Source organism: Crocuta crocuta, unplaced genomic scaffold (genome assembly GCF_008692635.1).
Source record: "Crocuta crocuta isolate KB4526 unplaced genomic scaffold, BGI_CrCroc_1.0 scaffold154, whole genome shotgun sequence".
Classification (NCBI taxonomy): Eukaryota; Metazoa; Chordata; class Mammalia; order Carnivora; family Hyaenidae; genus Crocuta; species Crocuta crocuta.
Window position 1 is genome coordinate 4,412,161 of NW_027530545.1, and position 18,140 is coordinate 4,430,300.

The following is an 18,140-nucleotide window of genomic DNA, read 5'->3' on the forward strand; positions in this document are numbered from 1 at the left end:
TGGAATAACAATCAATGGGGGTTGGGGACAGGGGGAGATACAAATTTACAGTGGATAATCAGAAACAATTTCTCTGAAGAGGGGTTATTTGAGCTAAGGCTCTAGTCACAGCAAGGAGCCAGTAACGTGAAGATCAGGTAGAGCTATCCAGGCCTAGACAAAGAACCAAGATCAAGAAATGACTCCAAGCTAGATGGCTTCTTGAATGGTCAGGACAGAGGAAGTGAGGACAGTGCTAGGGGATCTGGCCAGAGAAAGCATATCAAGGCCATTTTGGTTCCTTGGTGAGAAATGCAAATTTTAAGTAAAGTGCAATGGGAATTTACAGAAAAAAAAAGGTAGTAAAAAACAAAACAAACGCACAGTATTAAAAGAGAAAGTAAAGTGCAATAGGAAAACAGGTGTTTAGATGGGGAATGAACCTGATTTACATTAAAAAAAAATCATCCAGAATGAATTGTAAGAGAACAGGCAGAATGAGAACTTGATCTGGCTGGTGAAGGTGGGTTTGGAGAGAGTGTGTGGTTTATGCGATGTAGTAACAGAGTTTAGGAAAAGAGAAATCACCGAAGACAAGTGAGTCATGAGCTTGGCCTTATGTGTGGTATTTCTTTTCTTTTCTTTTTTTTTAAATATTTTTATTTATTTCTAGGAGAGAGAGAAAGAGACAGCGTGAGCAGGGGAGGGTCAGAGAGAGAAGGAGTGACAGACTCTGAAATAGGCTCCAGGCCCTGAGCTGGCAGTCAGCACAGAGCCCGACGCGGGGCTCGAACCCATGAACCGCAAGATCATGACCTAAGCGAAAGTTGGACGCTTAACCGACTAAGCCACCCAGGCGCCCCTTATGTGTGGTATTTCTATTTACTGAGACAAAAGAAAGGGTGGAAAGAGAGTCTTAGTTGGCCTTGTTAAATTTCACATGCTTATTAGACATTCAAGCAGGCATTTAGGTATTGGAATCTGAAGATAAAGTCTGAGTTGGGGAATTACATATAGATCTACTTCATTCTGTTTTCAACTCTTCATAGCCTTAAGCTTTCCAGATGTGCCAGAGGCTATATAATAAATAGCTCTATTCATGGATTAACTAAATGAAAAAACTTTCTTTAAAAAAATGCTTATTTATGTATTTTTGAGAGAGAGCGCAAGCAGGGGAGGGGCAGAGAGAGCGAGAGGAGGGACAGAGAATCCAGAAGCAGGCTCCAGGCTAGGAGCTGTCAGTTCAGAGCCCCACGTAGGGTTTGAACTCAGGAACTGTGAAATCATGACTTAAGTCAAAGTGGGACACTTAACTGACTGATCCACCCAGGCACCCCTGGAGTGAAAAAACAAACAAAATCACACATAAGCAATACACAATTGAAATTTGTGTACAATATGTTACACTTGTGCACTATAATTTCAGTTCCGAAGGCACAACTGCTAAGTATAAGGATATGTGCATTTTTCCCACTTTTCGCTTTTATATTTTGAAAGGGGCCAACATCTTTAGAAATGTTTGCACCTGTCTAAATGTTTGCACCTGTTCTTGCGGCAACACAGATGCTTTCTCACACTCTGGCCAACACTGGGTATTACTGAAGTTTTTAATTGTTACCAACCTCATAGTGGAAACCAGGGATCTTATCATAATTTCGATTTGTATTTCTTAGGAGTGGAATTGCTCTTTTTTTTTTTTTTTTTTAAATTGCCAGCCATTTGCCTTGCTCCTTCATGCTCTCTTTGACTTTGAATCCATATACGTAGATTACTTGTGTCCCACCACGTGCCAGACTCTGAAGTCCGAGATGAGCTCTGGGTTGATAAGGGACCGAGCGCTTTTCCACCTGTGCCCTGTGCACCTGGCCGCCGCGCGACTGGCCCTGGGCTGGCAGGGAGAAACAGGTGTGGTGTGGTGAAGAGTCCCACTACGGGGGAGCTGGGGGCGCAGAAAGGGCGGTCCAGATTCCCCTGAGCATGAGACAGACACAGCGGCGGGGGCTTCTCCCGCCCCGGGGAGTACTGCCGGGGATTCCTTCTGGCCCCTCTCCAGCGTGGTTTCAAAAGCTGTGGAACTACAGAGGCAGCAGCCATCGCAGGTCTGAGCTCCCACCCGGAGGCCAGGCGGCGCAGAGCGGCGGCAAGGGGTGGAGGGGCCTTTCTTTTTTCACATCTCCAAGCTAGCGTCAGCAAAGAACTGAAAGCAAAACCGTCTGCGGCCAGCCTTGTGGCCAGCGCTCTCCTGGATTCGGGCCCCGCAGGCAGCGGAAGACGCGCCTCCGCAATGGCAAGTTACTTTTGTTCTGGCTTCTGCCGGGCAGGGTCGTTCGCATCCGGTTACCACGGCCCCCCAGGAGCGCGCGGAGCGGGGGAGGGGGGACGGGGGACTGTCGCCCGCGGCGCGCGTAGAGGCCCTGTGCTGGCGGGGAGGCAGCCACCTGCCTCGGAGCCCACCCCGCCGGCAAGCCTTGCCCTGACTTTTATGCACCTGCTCCTGCGGCAGCGGAGAGCGCGCTTGAAATTCATAGCAGGCTGTGCGACAAAGGCACAGCTCCAAAGGGACAGAGCACCACGGCCACCTCCCACACCCAGTGTCTCGTGGTCAGGGAGACAGCTGTCTCATCGAGGAGTCGCTTCGCAGGCCGTGTTTGGGCTTAACTGTTGCCTCCCACTCCTCCCACTCCTTGGGGAACAAGAGCGGAGAAAATTACCCAGAAATAGAGGCCGCTGTTTCCTTTTGTAAAGGGCCAGCAAGAAGGATTCGAGCCAAGGACTCAAGTTGGGAAGGCATCCTGATGTCTTGTCTGCTTTAGTGGGAATTCTCTCTTGTGGCCTTCGTTCTTTTTCCAGGCACAAAGGGCTCTGTGTTTCGCCATCCGTGCTGGCTAGCAAGAACAGTTAGCAAGTTCAAGATTGAGTCTTCGTGTTCTTTCCATCAAGCGCTTGAAAGCAGTGGCAGGGCCTTTAGTTGTTAGCGACCGGGAAATGCCAAAGCAGTTGCTAGATTCCAGTATGATTTTGTTTATTGGTAGCACTAAAGGCAACGTCAATGAAAATAAACAACTGGCTTTTAAAAAAGAAATATACTTGAACGCAAGGAATGAATCTAATTATTTCTCTCTAGTGCCTTACTTACAAAAACAAAACAAACTTTTTCTATCTTCTTGCTTTCTGACGCTGTGGTTGGAAGTGTCTTAAAATATATCATTGATATGGGAAAATGTCATCACCCTAATACCTCTTGGCCAGAATGCTGCTCTTGTTTCAAAATCCTGTATCTCTGTGGTAACTCTTGCAAGAGCAATTTTCAAGACATCTCTTTTTTTATTTTTTAAAATTTTTTAAAATTTATTTCTTAGAGAGAGAGAGAGCGTGAGCAGGGGAGGGTCAGAGAGAGAGGGAGATACAGAATCTGAAATAGGCTCCAGGCTCTGAGCTGGCAGTCAGCACAGAGCCCGACGCGGGGCTCGAACCCATGAACCGTGAGATCATGACCTGAGGCAAAGCCGGATGCTTAACCGACTGAGCCACCCAGGCGCCCCAACATCTCTTTTTCTTAATGTTGGATAGAAGAGATTAATAGTCGTCAGGGAGAAGTTCCTTTAATTTCAAGGAAAAATTAAATACAGACCTGTGAATAAAGCAATAATGGTGTTAGTATTGATGAGGGCACAGGTGGAGTAAAATTTTCTGAATTTAAATTTATTGAAAGTTTTTCTTTGACATTGATGAACGGTAAAAAGGAAGCTGATTTAGTAGCCATGTAACCATCGAGGTTGGTGTGGATTTTTAGAGCTTGATGTTAATATAGAGACAAATGTCCTGTGAAGTAGAATTCCTGAAAAATCTCTTGTCACTTCTTTCCCTCTGCTGGGAAGAAGGGATAATTATATTATACCAGTTGGGACTAGGATGGAGGAACACATACTTTTACTATTTCCTATGCAAGCGAGTTGTGAATATTTGAGGAAACTATGTTTTCCTCCATTAAAAGTATCTTCTGTAACAAATACTCAATAAATTATTATGAGTTTCATTTTTAGGAGACACTCCCTTTGTTTTATATGTCTCAACATGAGCCATTTTCACCCGTCATTTCTCTGTCTCTATGCTATTGTTGTGAACTCTTCTTTTGCATTTTTAACTAAATTTGACCGTTAATTAAAACTTGACCTCAGCCTTCAAGGCTTTTTTTTAATGAAGCCTTTTTTGACTGTGTTAGCTGGAGTTAATCTTGCTTCCTAATCCTGGATGGCATTTATTGTATATTTTAGCATTTGTTTTTGGTGGTCTTGTATCCTTCTCAAATCATCTCTTTGCTCTAATGGAGAAATAGGTCTCCTTTTTTGTACCTACCAAGCTCTGATGAAATGATGTATTTATGTGTCTGCCTTTCTCTCTCATCCCTCTTTCATCGGTAAGGTAGAGGCCATTATTTTAAATGTTGGTAATCCTAAGGCCTATTCAAGACCTATCTCCATGTAATAAAGCTCTGTAAATTTTTATGGGGGAACCGAATTTCAGGGCGAGGGGTATGTTTTATTTCTTTGTATGTGTCACTTATGGTACCCATGATATTGCCAGACATAGAACACATGCTTAATTATTACTGTATTTGTTAATTGATTAACTGTATTTGATATTACTGTATTATATTAACTGCAGTCGTATTATTATATTTGTTAATTGGCAAGACACTACGTAGTATAAGAAATTCAGTTGTACACTGAACTTAAAAACATTTTTTCATCAGACAGGTACATTTTTGCCACCTGATTTTAACACCTTTTAAAAAAATGTTTATTATTTATTTTTGAGAGGGATAGAGAAATAGAGCACGAGTGGAGGAGGGGCAGAGAGAGGGGAAGAGAGAATCCAAAGCAGGCTCCAGGCTCTGAACTGTCAGCACAGAGCCCAATGCGGGGCTCGAACTTACAAGTGGTGAGATCATGACCTGAGCTGAAGTCAGACGCTTAACTGACTGAGCCACATAGGCCCCCCTTGCCACCTGATTTTAACAACTGGTAGCTGAAATACCAAAGGGATGCTGAGAGAGTATATATCCTGGGGGCAGTCATCATTGACATTAGTCATTTTCTATTGAATTCCTTCTATGATAAATGGAAGTAATAAGTAACTCTACCTTTTCCTACCTTCCAAGTTTGAAAGTTTTAATATTATTTAAATTTGTTCTATGGCATATTTTTGTAAAATGTAGTTCTTAAAATTTTGGTAGTATGGCATGCTTTTCTGTAATGTAAGAGGAGATTTTTTTTTCTCAACTTCTATTATTTCAGCCTTTATTCTTATATTGACGGGGTTGAATGTTTCCATTTTATTCTGTAGTCATACTTAAATCTTAGTATTTCAGAGACTTAACAAAATTAGTCTAAAGTTGGTTTAAAACCCAATAAGAGTTTTTATATTATTATGCAAATGTAAATACTGTTTATAACAGTGCCTAGTAGTGTGCTGTGATTACTTTTTCTCCTTTTAGTCCAATGTCATGTGTATTTTTCCTTTTTCCATTTGACAGGCAAATGTTCGCAGCAGCTGGGTCAATTGATTGCCTTTTTTTTTTTTTTTTTTTTTTGGTACTGTATTAAATACTTCAAATCATGCCACACTTCAGTTTGCTTATGATCTTTAGGCTGGAGCCCCTTCAAATGCCAGAAAGTAGGGGAGACTTGCTCTAGGTGCCCGCACCTATACTAGCAGGTCAGATTCTCCCTAAGTGTTCATTCAGTTGTTGTTGTTGTTTTTCTTAAAGTAAAATAATATTTAAGTACCCTCTACCGCAGGTTGTCACCTAGCTGCCTTCACTGTCATTGTGTGTGTGTGTGTGTGTGTACACAGTGAGGGTAAGGAATGTGGAGGGACAACTGGAGAAGTTGTTTTGCCACTAGTTTTTCAACTAATCTTTCTGGTTTTGGCCCTTTTTTTCATTTTTGTTGTCACCTTTCTCCTGCCACCTCCTTTCCTTGTTCTGAGTTAGCTCCTTTATTCTCTCTTATCCCTCTCATACTTCTGTATATTTTTGGTCTTCCAGAAATGGGTTAACTGGGATTATTCTCTTTTTTGTTCTTTCACTTTCATTATAAGGTGCTGTTGGGATGGACAGGATGCTGTGTACTTAGACTGTCTTCTTGACTGGAGAGGTCAGATATCGCTAGCTTATCAGTGAAGTCCTATTCTCAGTACAGAGTCCTCTGAACTGACAGCCCCAAACATCTTTGTGATCTGTTAACCTTATGAGATATCCTGTCTTCCCTGGGGGGTAATGTCGGGTAGATTAAGTCTGAGCTGTGATGTAATCAGGCTGGACTACCTATGTAAGCACTGGGAGCAGCTGATAGGTCCACTTCCCTAAATGGGCTGGGGAACAAATGAAAACATTGAAATTGAAGCCCTTTACTTGGATAATATAAGAAGTTTGAAGAGAATGAGCTCAGGGAAGGGTCTACTTGCAGTTGGTACTCTGTGCTCAGCACAGTGGTAGGATCTGCAGTAGCATATGCTCTTAGTCATTGAATTCCATCTCACATAGGTGCCTGAAGGCAGGATTTACTTCACTGCACCTGCAGCATTATTGTCAGGGTTTTATTATTTTTTATGGCACTTTTTTTTTCTAATAATGACAACAAAAAAGTAGGGGATGTGTTTCTTGGTTGGTTGTGTGCTTTGGATTCGTACAATTGAGAAAACGTGCAGCCATCTCCAAACTACCATATTCTGTGGTTGGCTTGGCTTGTTTTCAAACTTAAATTTTTACAATGTATATTTCTCGATTTCTTCCTTTGTGATTGCCATTACTTTTAGGCCTTTCTAAAATCAGGCAAGGATTAACCAGTGTTTTCCATTTATAAAAAAAAATTGAGTTCACTTTTTACATTGTACCCCTCAAGTTCATGTGGAGTTGATGTTGGTATATGACGTGAGGCAGGGATCTATCCTTATTATTATTTTTTTAAAGTATCTAATCAGCTATATGAGCACCTTTATTGAATAAAATATTCTGTCTTCCACTAGTGTGTGATGATAGGTGTATTAAGTAGAATCTTATTTTTATATTTAAAGAGTATCCTACTATTTTTCTTACAGGCATCAGTTTTGAAAGGCAAGGACTCCAAGACTTCTGAAAAAATGGCTGAGGTTGCCAGTCATCCCGTTGGCCTTTTTAATGATCAATCACTGACCACAGTAGTGAAGACTCACTTGCAAGATATTAAGAATAAAGACGGAGCTGTTGAAAATGTGATGTATCCAACAAGAACCAGGGACGGGGGAGTTGCAAATGTGACATTCAAAGAAAAAAAAGGTATTTCCAAATCAAAATTTGTAATCTTAGAAATACTTCTGCAATGAAATTAGGAATTGAATTTCGTTAAAATGATTCGTGGGGTTGATGGAGTATAAAGTAGCGTTTTGAAAACATTATTCTATTCTGAATATAAAATTGGTACAATATTGCATTAACAAGAATATATGTGAAAATGGCTCATGATAAAGTTGCTAGCAACTGCCAGATTCTTGAAGACTTCTTTCTATATTTGGAATCTGTCTAGATCTTGGGATAAAAGTGATACATCTTATTGTAGAAAACTTATAAAATACAGAAAAAAAGTGAAGCACTACAAAATCTATAATTTCACAAATAAGATAACTCTGAATTTTCAAGAGGCTTCAGCAATATAATTAGACCATTTGCTTCTCTTTGTTCAAACCTACAAAAGGATATTCTAATATAACATCACCTTTATTACTGGTAAAGTTGGATTGGATGAATAGCTTGGATCTGAGATCAGAATGAGCCATTCTGTTACCGCATCCCTGACATAGGTGAGAAGGTTGGGCCTGCAGAACATATTCATCTCTCCAGCCTCGTGGAGCGGGGGCAGCCTTCTTTACAGCTTAGTAACTGGCAAAATAAATTGCCAAAGAAAGATGCGTCTCCATGCCAGTGTCTTGGAGGTAAAATACCATATGGGGTTAGGAGCAGAAGAAGAGAACTTGCTTTGCCTGAGGGAAGAAGATAGGGCCTAGAGAGAGAGACGTAAGACTATAGATTATAGTAACTTTATCTGTCACCAAAGTTAAGTCATTCTTTTTCAACGGGGATGGTATAGTAGGGATAGGGGGAAGGGCTCCTTATTATTTCTCCCAGAGGATTGTAGTGTTTTTGGAAGTTAATATTTTAAATATGCAGTTGGGAACTCAGAGAGAGAAAGGGAAGGCTCATTCATTCATTTGTTCACAAATATATTTATGAGTGCTTATTACTTACCAGGCACCATTCTAGGCCTTCAGGATACAGCAATGAGTGAAGCAGGCAAAATGTTTTCTTTCATAAAACCTACATCCTTGCAGGTGGACAGATAATGAACTAGCAAATAAATGAATATATAATATGTTGGGTGCTTTATTAATTTGCATATTTATACATTATGTATTTATATGTGTTTATGTTATGTATTTATTTGTTTATATTAACATATAATATGAGTGCTATGAAAAAATATAAAACAGAATAAAGGGATAGAATGTGATGGAGAGTACTACTTTATTAGATAGAGTGAGTGGGGAAGTACTCTTTTTAGGTGACATTTGAGCAGAGACCTGAATGAAATAAGGCACTGACTCATGCAGATAAGGGGGAAGGACATTCTAGGCTAAGGGAAGGACTGGGAAACATTTTCTGAGAGGCTGACATGCTGGGCATTTTAAAGACAGCAAGGTGGCTTGAGTGGCTGGAGTGGGGTGAGTAAGGGGCAGAGTAAAAGGAGATGTGGTTAGATGGGTAGCGGGGGGGGGGCAGTTTATGTTAAAGAGGCTGTAGGTCAAGGCAACGTGTCTGGATTTTCTTCTGGGTGACATGGAAAGCCATCGGTGGGTTTTGAGAGGATGAGTGCTAGAATGTGACTGCCTTTTCTTTGGCGGTTGCTCTGGCAGCGGCATGGTGAACAGGAGTTCCTAGTCATCTCTGGTTTTGACTAGGGTGGTAACAGGGAAGGTGACTGGGAACTGGTGGCCATTCAAGATTTGCTGACGGATTAGGTGTCATTTTCTGAGATGTGGGACCCTGGAGGAGGAGTACTTTTGGAAGGGGAATAGTTATCAAGAGTTGAATTTTGGTCATTGAGATGTTTATTAGGAAAATGAAGTAGAGATTTCCACAGGCAGAGGAAAGTGGAGGCCAAAGAGAATTTGGAAATGATGCATTAAAAAAACTTTTTAAATGTTTATTTTTGAGAGAGACAGAGCATGAGTCGGGGAGGGACCAGTGGAGGGGGAGAGAGAGAGAGGAGAGAGAGAGAGAGAGAGAGAGAGAGAGANGAGATGTGGGACCCTGGAGGAGGAGTACTTTTGGAAGGGGAATAGTTATCAAGAGTTGAATTTTGGTCATTGAGATGTTTATTAGGAAAATGAAGTAGAGATTTCCACAGGCAGAGGAAAGTGGAGGCCAAAGAGAATTTGGAAATGATGCATTAAAAAAACTTTTTAAATGTTTATTTTTGAGAGAGACAGAGCATGAGTCGGGGAGGGACCAGTGGAGGGGGAGAGAGAGAGAGGAGAGAGAGAGAGAGAGAGAGAGAGAGAGAAAGAGAGAGAGACAGAATCTGAAGCAGGCTCCAGGCTCTGAGCTGTCAGCACAGAGCCTGATGTGGGGCTCCAACTCACTAACTGTGAGATCATGACCTGAGCCGAAGTCGAGCATTCAACCAACTGAGCCACCCAGGTTCCCCAGAAGTGATGCATTTAGAGATAGTATCTAAAGCCATGGGATTGTTGAGATCAGCCTGGGGCTGGGTGTGTGTTTGCAAAGAGGTATACGTCCTGAGGCCTGGGGCATGCCAACATCTAGGGTATGGGAAGAGAAGGAGAATTAGCAATGGAGACCATGAACTAGAGGAGAACCAGGACAGTGCGGTATTCTGGATTTAAGAAGGTAAAGTCTCCTTATGGCAATAATTAATAGAAGGAGGATTTATGTTTAGGTTTTTGTTTTCCGTTCATATATACATCCATATATACACCTACATATATATGTATATATGTATATATACACACACACTTGCGCATTTTAAGAAATATTATCAAGATAAAATATACATATAAAATGAATTTTAATCTGTTAAAGTAGAAGGAGAAACTGAAGTGTTGAAGTTAGAGGAGAAATGACAAAAAATCGTAGGCATGCTGAATAATAGACTCGAACATTCCTGTTACTAATAATTAATTATTAGTGTGTCACGCTGCAAACACTTCTGATGGCAGTGTTTCCACTTAGGTGCAGAGAATATCAACAGAGAACAGAAACACTGTCAGGCAGAAAAGGTTGGATCTGCTCAATTCACAGTCTCTGATAGTGACAAGGTAAGGTGTGAGAGCGACGGTCCTGGATTCTGTTTCCTCTGTGTTCCCTATGCAGGACACACAGAGCACTCTCATCTCTTGACTCCTATGGAAGGAAATGCAAACTTGCTAACCTGAGTGTTAAATGCCAAGCTTATGTCTTGAAATATTTTGCTTATTGCCTTGTCTGTTTTATGTTTCTATGTGTTCCTTTTGATGCTTCCGAAGTGACAAGGAGTTTTTATGCTCATGTGGAGGATGTCAGGTATCTATCTAAAGACTTATTTTCAGGGAAAAAAAAATAAAACCCAAATAGGATGAACATTAAAAAGGAGCTTCAAAGAGGCAGGAAGGGTAGAAATAAGAGGAAACAGTTAAAATTCATTGGTTTAAAACTATTCACTAAGAAGCTCAGGGTTCTGGGCAGCCATCTGATGAACTGACCTTGGAGGGCTCTTTAGGGGACTCCTGTCCCTAGAGAAGTGCTAGAACAGTGTGAATCTGTACATCATAACAGTGTGTAGATTTTGCTTAAGACTTTGTTTCAAATAACATTCTGCCTCTATTTGAGTATCTCTGTTTTGGGAAATCCAGTGAGGGACCGTGAATCCCAAATTGAACACTATGGCCTTGATGGGGCTATGAGATCCCTTTGATGGGCTGCTATGGTGCAAGAAACCAGTCTGTGCTGGGCAGGCGGGGTTTGGTTTCGGGGAACTGCTATAGAAACCGAGAAAGTGGCAGAAAAAAAATGTGTTTATGTTGTCTGCTCCATGAGACGGTGCTGTTTTAATTTCTCTCTGTTTAATTTTAGGTCTTCAGCTCTGTAAAAGCTATCCTTGATCTTTCTGTTTTTTGGAGTCCAGTCATTCTAGAAAGCCTGGTAATGGACCTGAAAAGAAAAATCCCAACTTTATCCTTCAGTCCTTTGGAACCCAATGGAAGAATTTCTGTTCAAGGGTCATTTCTAGATATCCAGAAGCTCAAGGAATCTTTGCTATTAAAAGCAAGTTCTCTTGTAGAAAAAAATGAGAATTTTATCAGTGAGGAGAAGTGGAACAGTGAGGCCCCCAAAAGGCATCTCCAGAGAAGTAGTAACTCCTCAGAGTTGCCTGGGGCCTCAGCACCTGAGACCGATAGGAGAGGAGAAACGCTAGTTCTCGATACAAATATATTCCTTTATCTGAAAAAGAGCAGATTTTATGAAAGCACATTGAAAAAATGTCATGTTTTCTGTCAGGAGAGAGTGGATGGTGAAATTACCACAATCTGTATAAAAAATGCTCAAGAATGTTCTCACCCAAACAACGAGAAGCTTGTAAAAGGACTTATTGAACAATATTCACTTGCTCTTCACTTTGAGCTTAGAAAGGAGACACTTCTTTTGAAAGGAAAGGAGGATAGAGATAAAAGAAGTATTAAGTCGGCATGTGAACAAGTAAGTTTGAGGTACCCTGAGGTTCTGATTAATTTTCACGAGACACACATTGATATTATAGGATCTTCTGCTGACACATACTTATTTAAAAAAGAGGTCTTGCAATTAATAAGATTAAAAAGGTAATAAAATCTCAGCAATAATAATGATAGTGGCAGTCTCCCTTACTGAACAGTGGCAATGCTGTGTATGACACTAGCTTTATACACATTGTCATTTAATCCTTGCAACTATCCTTCACTGCAGGCATTGCTATCCTCATGTTCTAGGGGGAGAACTTAGGATTTGGAGAGGTTAAAACATTTGTCTAGAGTTATCCAGCAGGCAAAGAATGGGGCTAAACTTGGCCTACTGACTACAAAGATAATGTCTAAGTCTTAAGACTTCAAAAAAAAATCTCATTAAATTTTGAAGAAATCTCACATTTCCTGCAACCCCGAATTCTTAGAAATAGAAGTAGTCTTAATTCTAACAGAGAAGTTTGGATGATTATTATGCCATTGGCCATTTCTTAGCATTTACAAAGTTCGTGTTCACTCCAAACAGAACGCTGGTAAAACTCACTCGAGAAACTACTTAGATGGAAAGTATTTCTGAAGCAGGTAATCATTACTTGACTAAATCCCATTGGTACAGGTTACTGGACATATGGGACATTTTTATTGTTGCCTATTTAGCCCAAGTGCATACATAAAATGTTGGTCCTGTTAGAATTATGAAGAATTACAAAGTATAGTGTCTTCTTTCTCTGCTAACTTCTTTATTTTATAATTGTATTGCTCGAGCGATAACATTTGAGTAATAAAATAATGGGTGTTTCCTTAAAGATGACAGAAGGGAACCCAGATTTGTAAATCATTTGGTTGTCGATGACTCCCCTGAATTTAACTTTAGAGTAAACCAAGTTTTAAGTACTTGGGGCATGCTATCCTAGGATAACAGAATGTATGTATCTTGCTCGTCTCAAAGTAAACAGATGTGATTGTGATGATGTGAACTATTTAGATCAAAAGAAAAGCACAAGACAAATCTCTCTATAGATTTTCATTTTTCTTAGGCATCTAAATCTCAAGTATTTTTATTGTTTATAAAAAATTAAGTTTATTTTGAGAGAGAGAGAGACATAGAGAGAGAGAGAGAGAGAGAGAGAGTCAAGTGTGCATGGGAGAGAGGGGCAGAGAGACAGAGAATTCCAAGCAGGCTCTACACTGTCATAGCCTGCTTGGGACCCAATGCAGGACTTCAACTTATAAACCGTGAGATCATGACCTGAGATGAAATCAAGAGTCGAGGGCTTAACTGACTGAACCACCCAGGCGCCCTGTATTTCTGTCTTTTAAAATATGTTATTTAATTGTTGTTTTTGTCAATGAGAAATTGCTCTTTATACCATATACCCAATAAGATGTCTTTAAATGAAAAAAGTGCTTTATTTTTATTTTGCTCCTCGGAATTTGTCTCAGTCTGGGTCCAGTCAGGAAAGAGAAGGCACATAGTAATATGAATAGGGAAAGCTTAATATAAAACATTGGTAACTATAATAGGGGACTGGAATAATGAGGGATTGGCTAGAAGGAATAAAGAGAACTCTAAAAACTATAGGAATAGCAGATATAAGAAGCAGTTTAGGTAGAACACCTGTGGAAGAGTCCCCAACCCCCCATCCCTGGACTGAGACCTTGCTGGAGGGTTTGTGCCAGGGGATCTTGCTGGAAATCCATCCTCTAGGTTGCTGGAGGAATCTGCTCAGAGGAAGTGTCTCACCCAAGACATTCCATTACAAAATGTGTTAGAGTAACTGGGGGAACCTGCTAGTAGCTGGACGTTACTGGCCACTGTGCGCTTAACAGGCCCTGGGGAGGCCTTGTGTGCTGGCGGCAGGACACTGGAGCAAGTGTCCATGCTGCATGGACCTGATGTTGGAGAAGCTGCCCGTGCCGCAGAGGTTGGATATTGGGGGAAGTTTCTTCTGCAGAAAAACTGGATCCCTAATAGCCTGACAACTGAACATGTTGAAGTAGAACAACACTTTTGTCCTGCGGTGTCTCTCCAGCACCCTCTACTGAGGGAAGGTAACATCCTATCAGCTACAGAGGAAAAATCTTTAAGGGTCCCAGATCCATTTTCACAGAGAAGGCACATAGGATGAACTGAAAGCAGAGTCAAGAAACTGATAACTGGAAGAGATTAATTAGATACCTGCTAAGGCTTTCATTACTATCACAAATTTAAAGCCAGTAGACTAGGCTTTCTTTTTTAAGGAGATAAAAGTTTATTGAATCCACCTCAAGGGTGAGCAAGGGAGCTGTAAGCAGGACAGCAGAGGAGAGGCTGTGTGCCTAATACCAATGGAATAGTCTTAAAACAAAGAACTGGATTAGAAAATGACGCTCATTCCATAATCTGATAGGCTTTGATTGACAAGTAGGGATATGTATCTTCTGCTTGAGGAGATTATGTATTTCAGATGTTTTTACATATTGCTGTGTAATTTAGAGTTCTTTAAACAGCACTTTCCTTATAATCCGCTTCTTGTGTAACCAATTTCTATCTTTAGTAAAAACTGACGTTTTTCCCTGAAAGTGATAGTAGTGACTTACTAAAATTTATTTTTGAAGGCTAGTGATACCCAGGCAGATGGTGTGAATTCCATCTCATCGTGAGGCCTACACCCTGTTGTATGTCTTCCACTGGGAGAAAAACCTATCGTTTAATTAGGTAATAAGTTGATACCTTTCAGAGAGGCTGCAGATAGTGAAAAGAGCCATTATCCACAAGCTTCAGATCAAGACAGACAAAGGCGAAGAATGGGAGAAAGGGTTCTGAGGTATTTGAGTAAGAAATGCATTCAGAAAATCTTGTTGAGCTTATCCTCTGGGACAGCCCTTTTCCTGGGTTCTGGAGACCGCAGTGGGATGTAAGACGGCTACGTTCACGGATTCATTAGAAGTCACTGCTTAGTCTGACAGAGAAGGCAAACAAGCCATTACCTCAGTGCTTGCTGTAGAAGTAGCTGGGATCAGGTAGAGGGGGTGTCAATTCTTACCTAAGATATGGTAATAATTTTCAAATTATTAGCATAATTTTCATTAAAAAAGATTGTGAGTGTGTGTCAAAGTTTTATTTCCCTTATTATTGAGGAGTAAACTAGTAGAAGGACAATAGTGCTCAAAAAGAATATGAGTAACAGAATTTAAAAATCAGTAGAATGTTAATAAAGATTGCTAAATAAGAAACAAAGCTGATCAGTGTTCCATAGTGCTATAAAACTGATTTGGGGGATGTTTTGTCTGCTAAACAGAAAAATAATCACACTTTATCGTGTTTTTTTTAGAAGTTAAAATTCTAACTGTACAGAGTTGTAAAATGTCAGTGCTCTAATCAATTGTGGTAATTAAGTGAAAACAAAGTTACATTCCCCAAACAAGATGACCCACAAGTGGGCTTATGGGAGCATGTCTAGCAAGGCATTAAAGGGTCACATAATTACTTTTTGCCTTATTTCTGTGTGTTGAGTAATTTTCTTTAATAAGGGTCAGAAGAAGCTTCCCAAAGGCTAAGAGCTGATGGATGGCTGTTAGCCCAAGAGATGAGGAGGGAGGGCCAAACAGCACTTGGTTTGATAGATGAACACCAAGTTTAGGGATGGCTGACTTTTGACAGCTCAGTTTTTACAAACTTTATTTGATGGACAAAATTTCCTTGATTTTTCATAAGAGAGCCACACATACAAATGTCTAATTTCCTTTGTGAATTTCTTCATATAAGCCATGTTGGTGACAATGTATGGAGTTTCCAAAAGACAGTACCTTAAGAAACTTAACTATCTTGCTTAAATTTCATTACTCTAAGGTCATTTCCTGGTATAAATACTGGCCTTTGAAATGAAAAACCTTTTCAACTCCAGTGGGCTCTCTTCCATATTCTCCACTGACCCCTTCTCTCTCATTTTTTACTTCTTCCAAACTGACTGACTCTGGGAAACTTCTTTACTCCTTTAGCTTCAGTGTTCTCAGCTATTATTGTGAGTTTTTGGAAATCATGCTAAATAATAAATATTCAAAAATAGTAGTTATTACCCTAAGAACTTGATAATATAAACACCCCACAGAAAGCTCCCTCAGCTTCTTATCTCAGGGCTGGCGCCAACATGTTATTCAAGCCAGAAAACCAAGAGTTGTTCAGACTTCTTCCCCTTCTCTCCACTACCTTAGATCACGGTTATGTCATTTCTTGCCTGGGTTAGGAGTTGAATAGTATCCCCTCAAAGTTCATGTCTATCTGGAACCTCAGAATGTAACCTTATTTGGAAATAGGGTCTTTGTAGATGTGATGAGATAAGATGACGTCATGCTGGATTGGAGTGAGGTCTTCCCTGCTTTCCTTATAAGAAGGGGAGAGGACACAGAGACTCAGGACACAGAGGAAATGTTCATGTGACAATGGAGACAGAGGGTGGACTGATGTAGCTATAAGCCAAGGAGTTCCAAGGACGTCTGGGAACCACCAGGAACTGGAAGAGGCAAGGAAGAATTCTTCTCGAGTCTTCAAATGGAGCACCATCTTGTCATCACCTTGGTTTTAGACTTCTGGCCTCCAGAATTGTGAAAGAATAAATTTCTGTTGTTTTAAGCCACCAACTTTGTGGTGATTTGTTATGACGGCTCTAAGAAACCGTCAAGGCTTTCTTCCAAATAAGTTCCTGAGAATCTCTGATTCTTGCATTTGGTTTTGGGGGTGGGGGGGCCCTGTTGTGTACTCTACACCCACCTCTCTTGTGACAGCATTTCACAGTACATTTTGTTTATTGGTTTCTTATCTTCCTTTCCCACTATTGGTCTCCTTGAGGCCAGGAAATTTGTCTTTCTCTACATTCTTTATCCTCTGTTTATAACAGTGGCTGGCACATAGTAGACATTCCACAGAGACTTATGAAATATATGAACAATTTTTGTGCTCCACCCAGAATTTATACAGGGTTTTGTACTGAAATAAGTATCTTATAAATGTGTGTTCCTTGGTCTAGGAATTTTCTTTTTCTAAAGCCTTCACACTTGCCAATATCATAATACTAATATTGATCTCTTACTCCTTTAGAATGTGTCCTCATTTCCCGCTTGTATGATTTCCTTCAATGAATTCCTCCAAAATTCTGGCAAGAGAAACTCAAACAAGTTATCACTCTCTTTTATATTCTTCTCATGCAAGTTGGTCAGTAATTGCTCATGGCACAAAGACACCAACCATGTTCCCTAAAAGTACCTGGGATGGTTCTTGCCATTTGCATAGTTCCTGACTGGATTTCACCAGTGAGACAAAAATTCCCTGTGATTTAATTAGTTGTGAAGATTTGCTGGGTTTTCTACTCTTGTATCTGGGTATTGTCAACTNTTCTTGCTGTTTGTAAGCAGTCTACCGGTTAATGCTTGAGATATCAAAATATTTAATCAGCAGAAAATACTATACAGCATATGTATGTGTGTCAAGACTGTTCTGCAGTTAACATATTTCTAGCAATGCTGAGAAAAGCAATAGCAGTAGAATATGCTTCCTTTTGGTTTTCTATGAAATTTAATCCTGGAAGAAATTAGTCTAACAAATATTTTACTGATTCAGATATTATAAGAGTATTAACTTCAAGAATAGGGTCTTCCAGGGGTTGGGAGAGGGAAGGGGGACTTGGAATATAAAAATGGCTTTTTTGTTGTTGTGGGAAAAACCTATTTAAAATAATATGTAATTTCAAGAAGGGAATAAAAAGATAAAATGTAGAAAGGATAGCATTATTTAGGGATGTGCATGAATATTGGGAAGAACAATTTGCTCCTGATGAAGATAGATGTTTATGGGTTAACTGTTTAAAGTTTATTAAAAATGTCAACCAAAGTAACAGCTTACCCTCCTTTCTCCCTGGCAAGGTGCCTCTTAGACTGAGAACCCCACAATTTCTTTCTCTCATTCTGTAAATGACCAAACATTTTGGATCCTATCTTCATACCATCCCTTGTATTTGCTTCCTCTTCTCCATTCTTTGTGCCACTACTGTAATTAGCTCATCTCTGAGTTGGTGCAATATTCTCCTTACTTGCCTTCCTGGCTCTGCTCCATCCCCCTTGCCCCCCCCNTACCAGATTAATGTATCTAAAATGATTAGTGATATCTGGGAGGCTTGTACTGTCTGACTGGTGTTAATTGTCCTATTGAAATTTCATTGCAACATTTAATCTTATATTCTTCTTATCTATTTACAGCATGTGTTTTCTGATAGGTACAGCCTACTCATGCACTTTAAAGATTACTATTGCATCATATAGTCACTAATATCTTGTTTTTTCTAATGTCTAATTTTCAAATGAGAAAATGTCTTTTC

At 40.2% G+C, this 18,140-nt stretch overlaps 1 protein-coding gene across 1 annotated transcript; it reads left to right on the forward strand.

Annotated features, from left to right (window-relative positions):
- The first annotated feature begins 2,205 nt into the window (after positions 1–2,205).
- Positions 2,206–16,402, forward strand: RBM43 (RNA binding motif protein 43). The gene is made up of 4 exons (XM_077767779.1): positions 2,206–2,266; positions 7,081–7,297; positions 10,268–10,353; positions 11,147–16,402. The coding sequence occupies exons 1-4, from the start codon at positions 2,264–2,266 to the stop codon at positions 11,894–11,896; spliced, it is 1,056 nt and encodes a 351-aa protein (XP_077623905.1). The 5' UTR covers positions 2,206–2,263; the 3' UTR covers positions 11,897–16,402.
- The last annotated feature ends 1,738 nt before the right edge of the window (positions 16,403–18,140 follow it).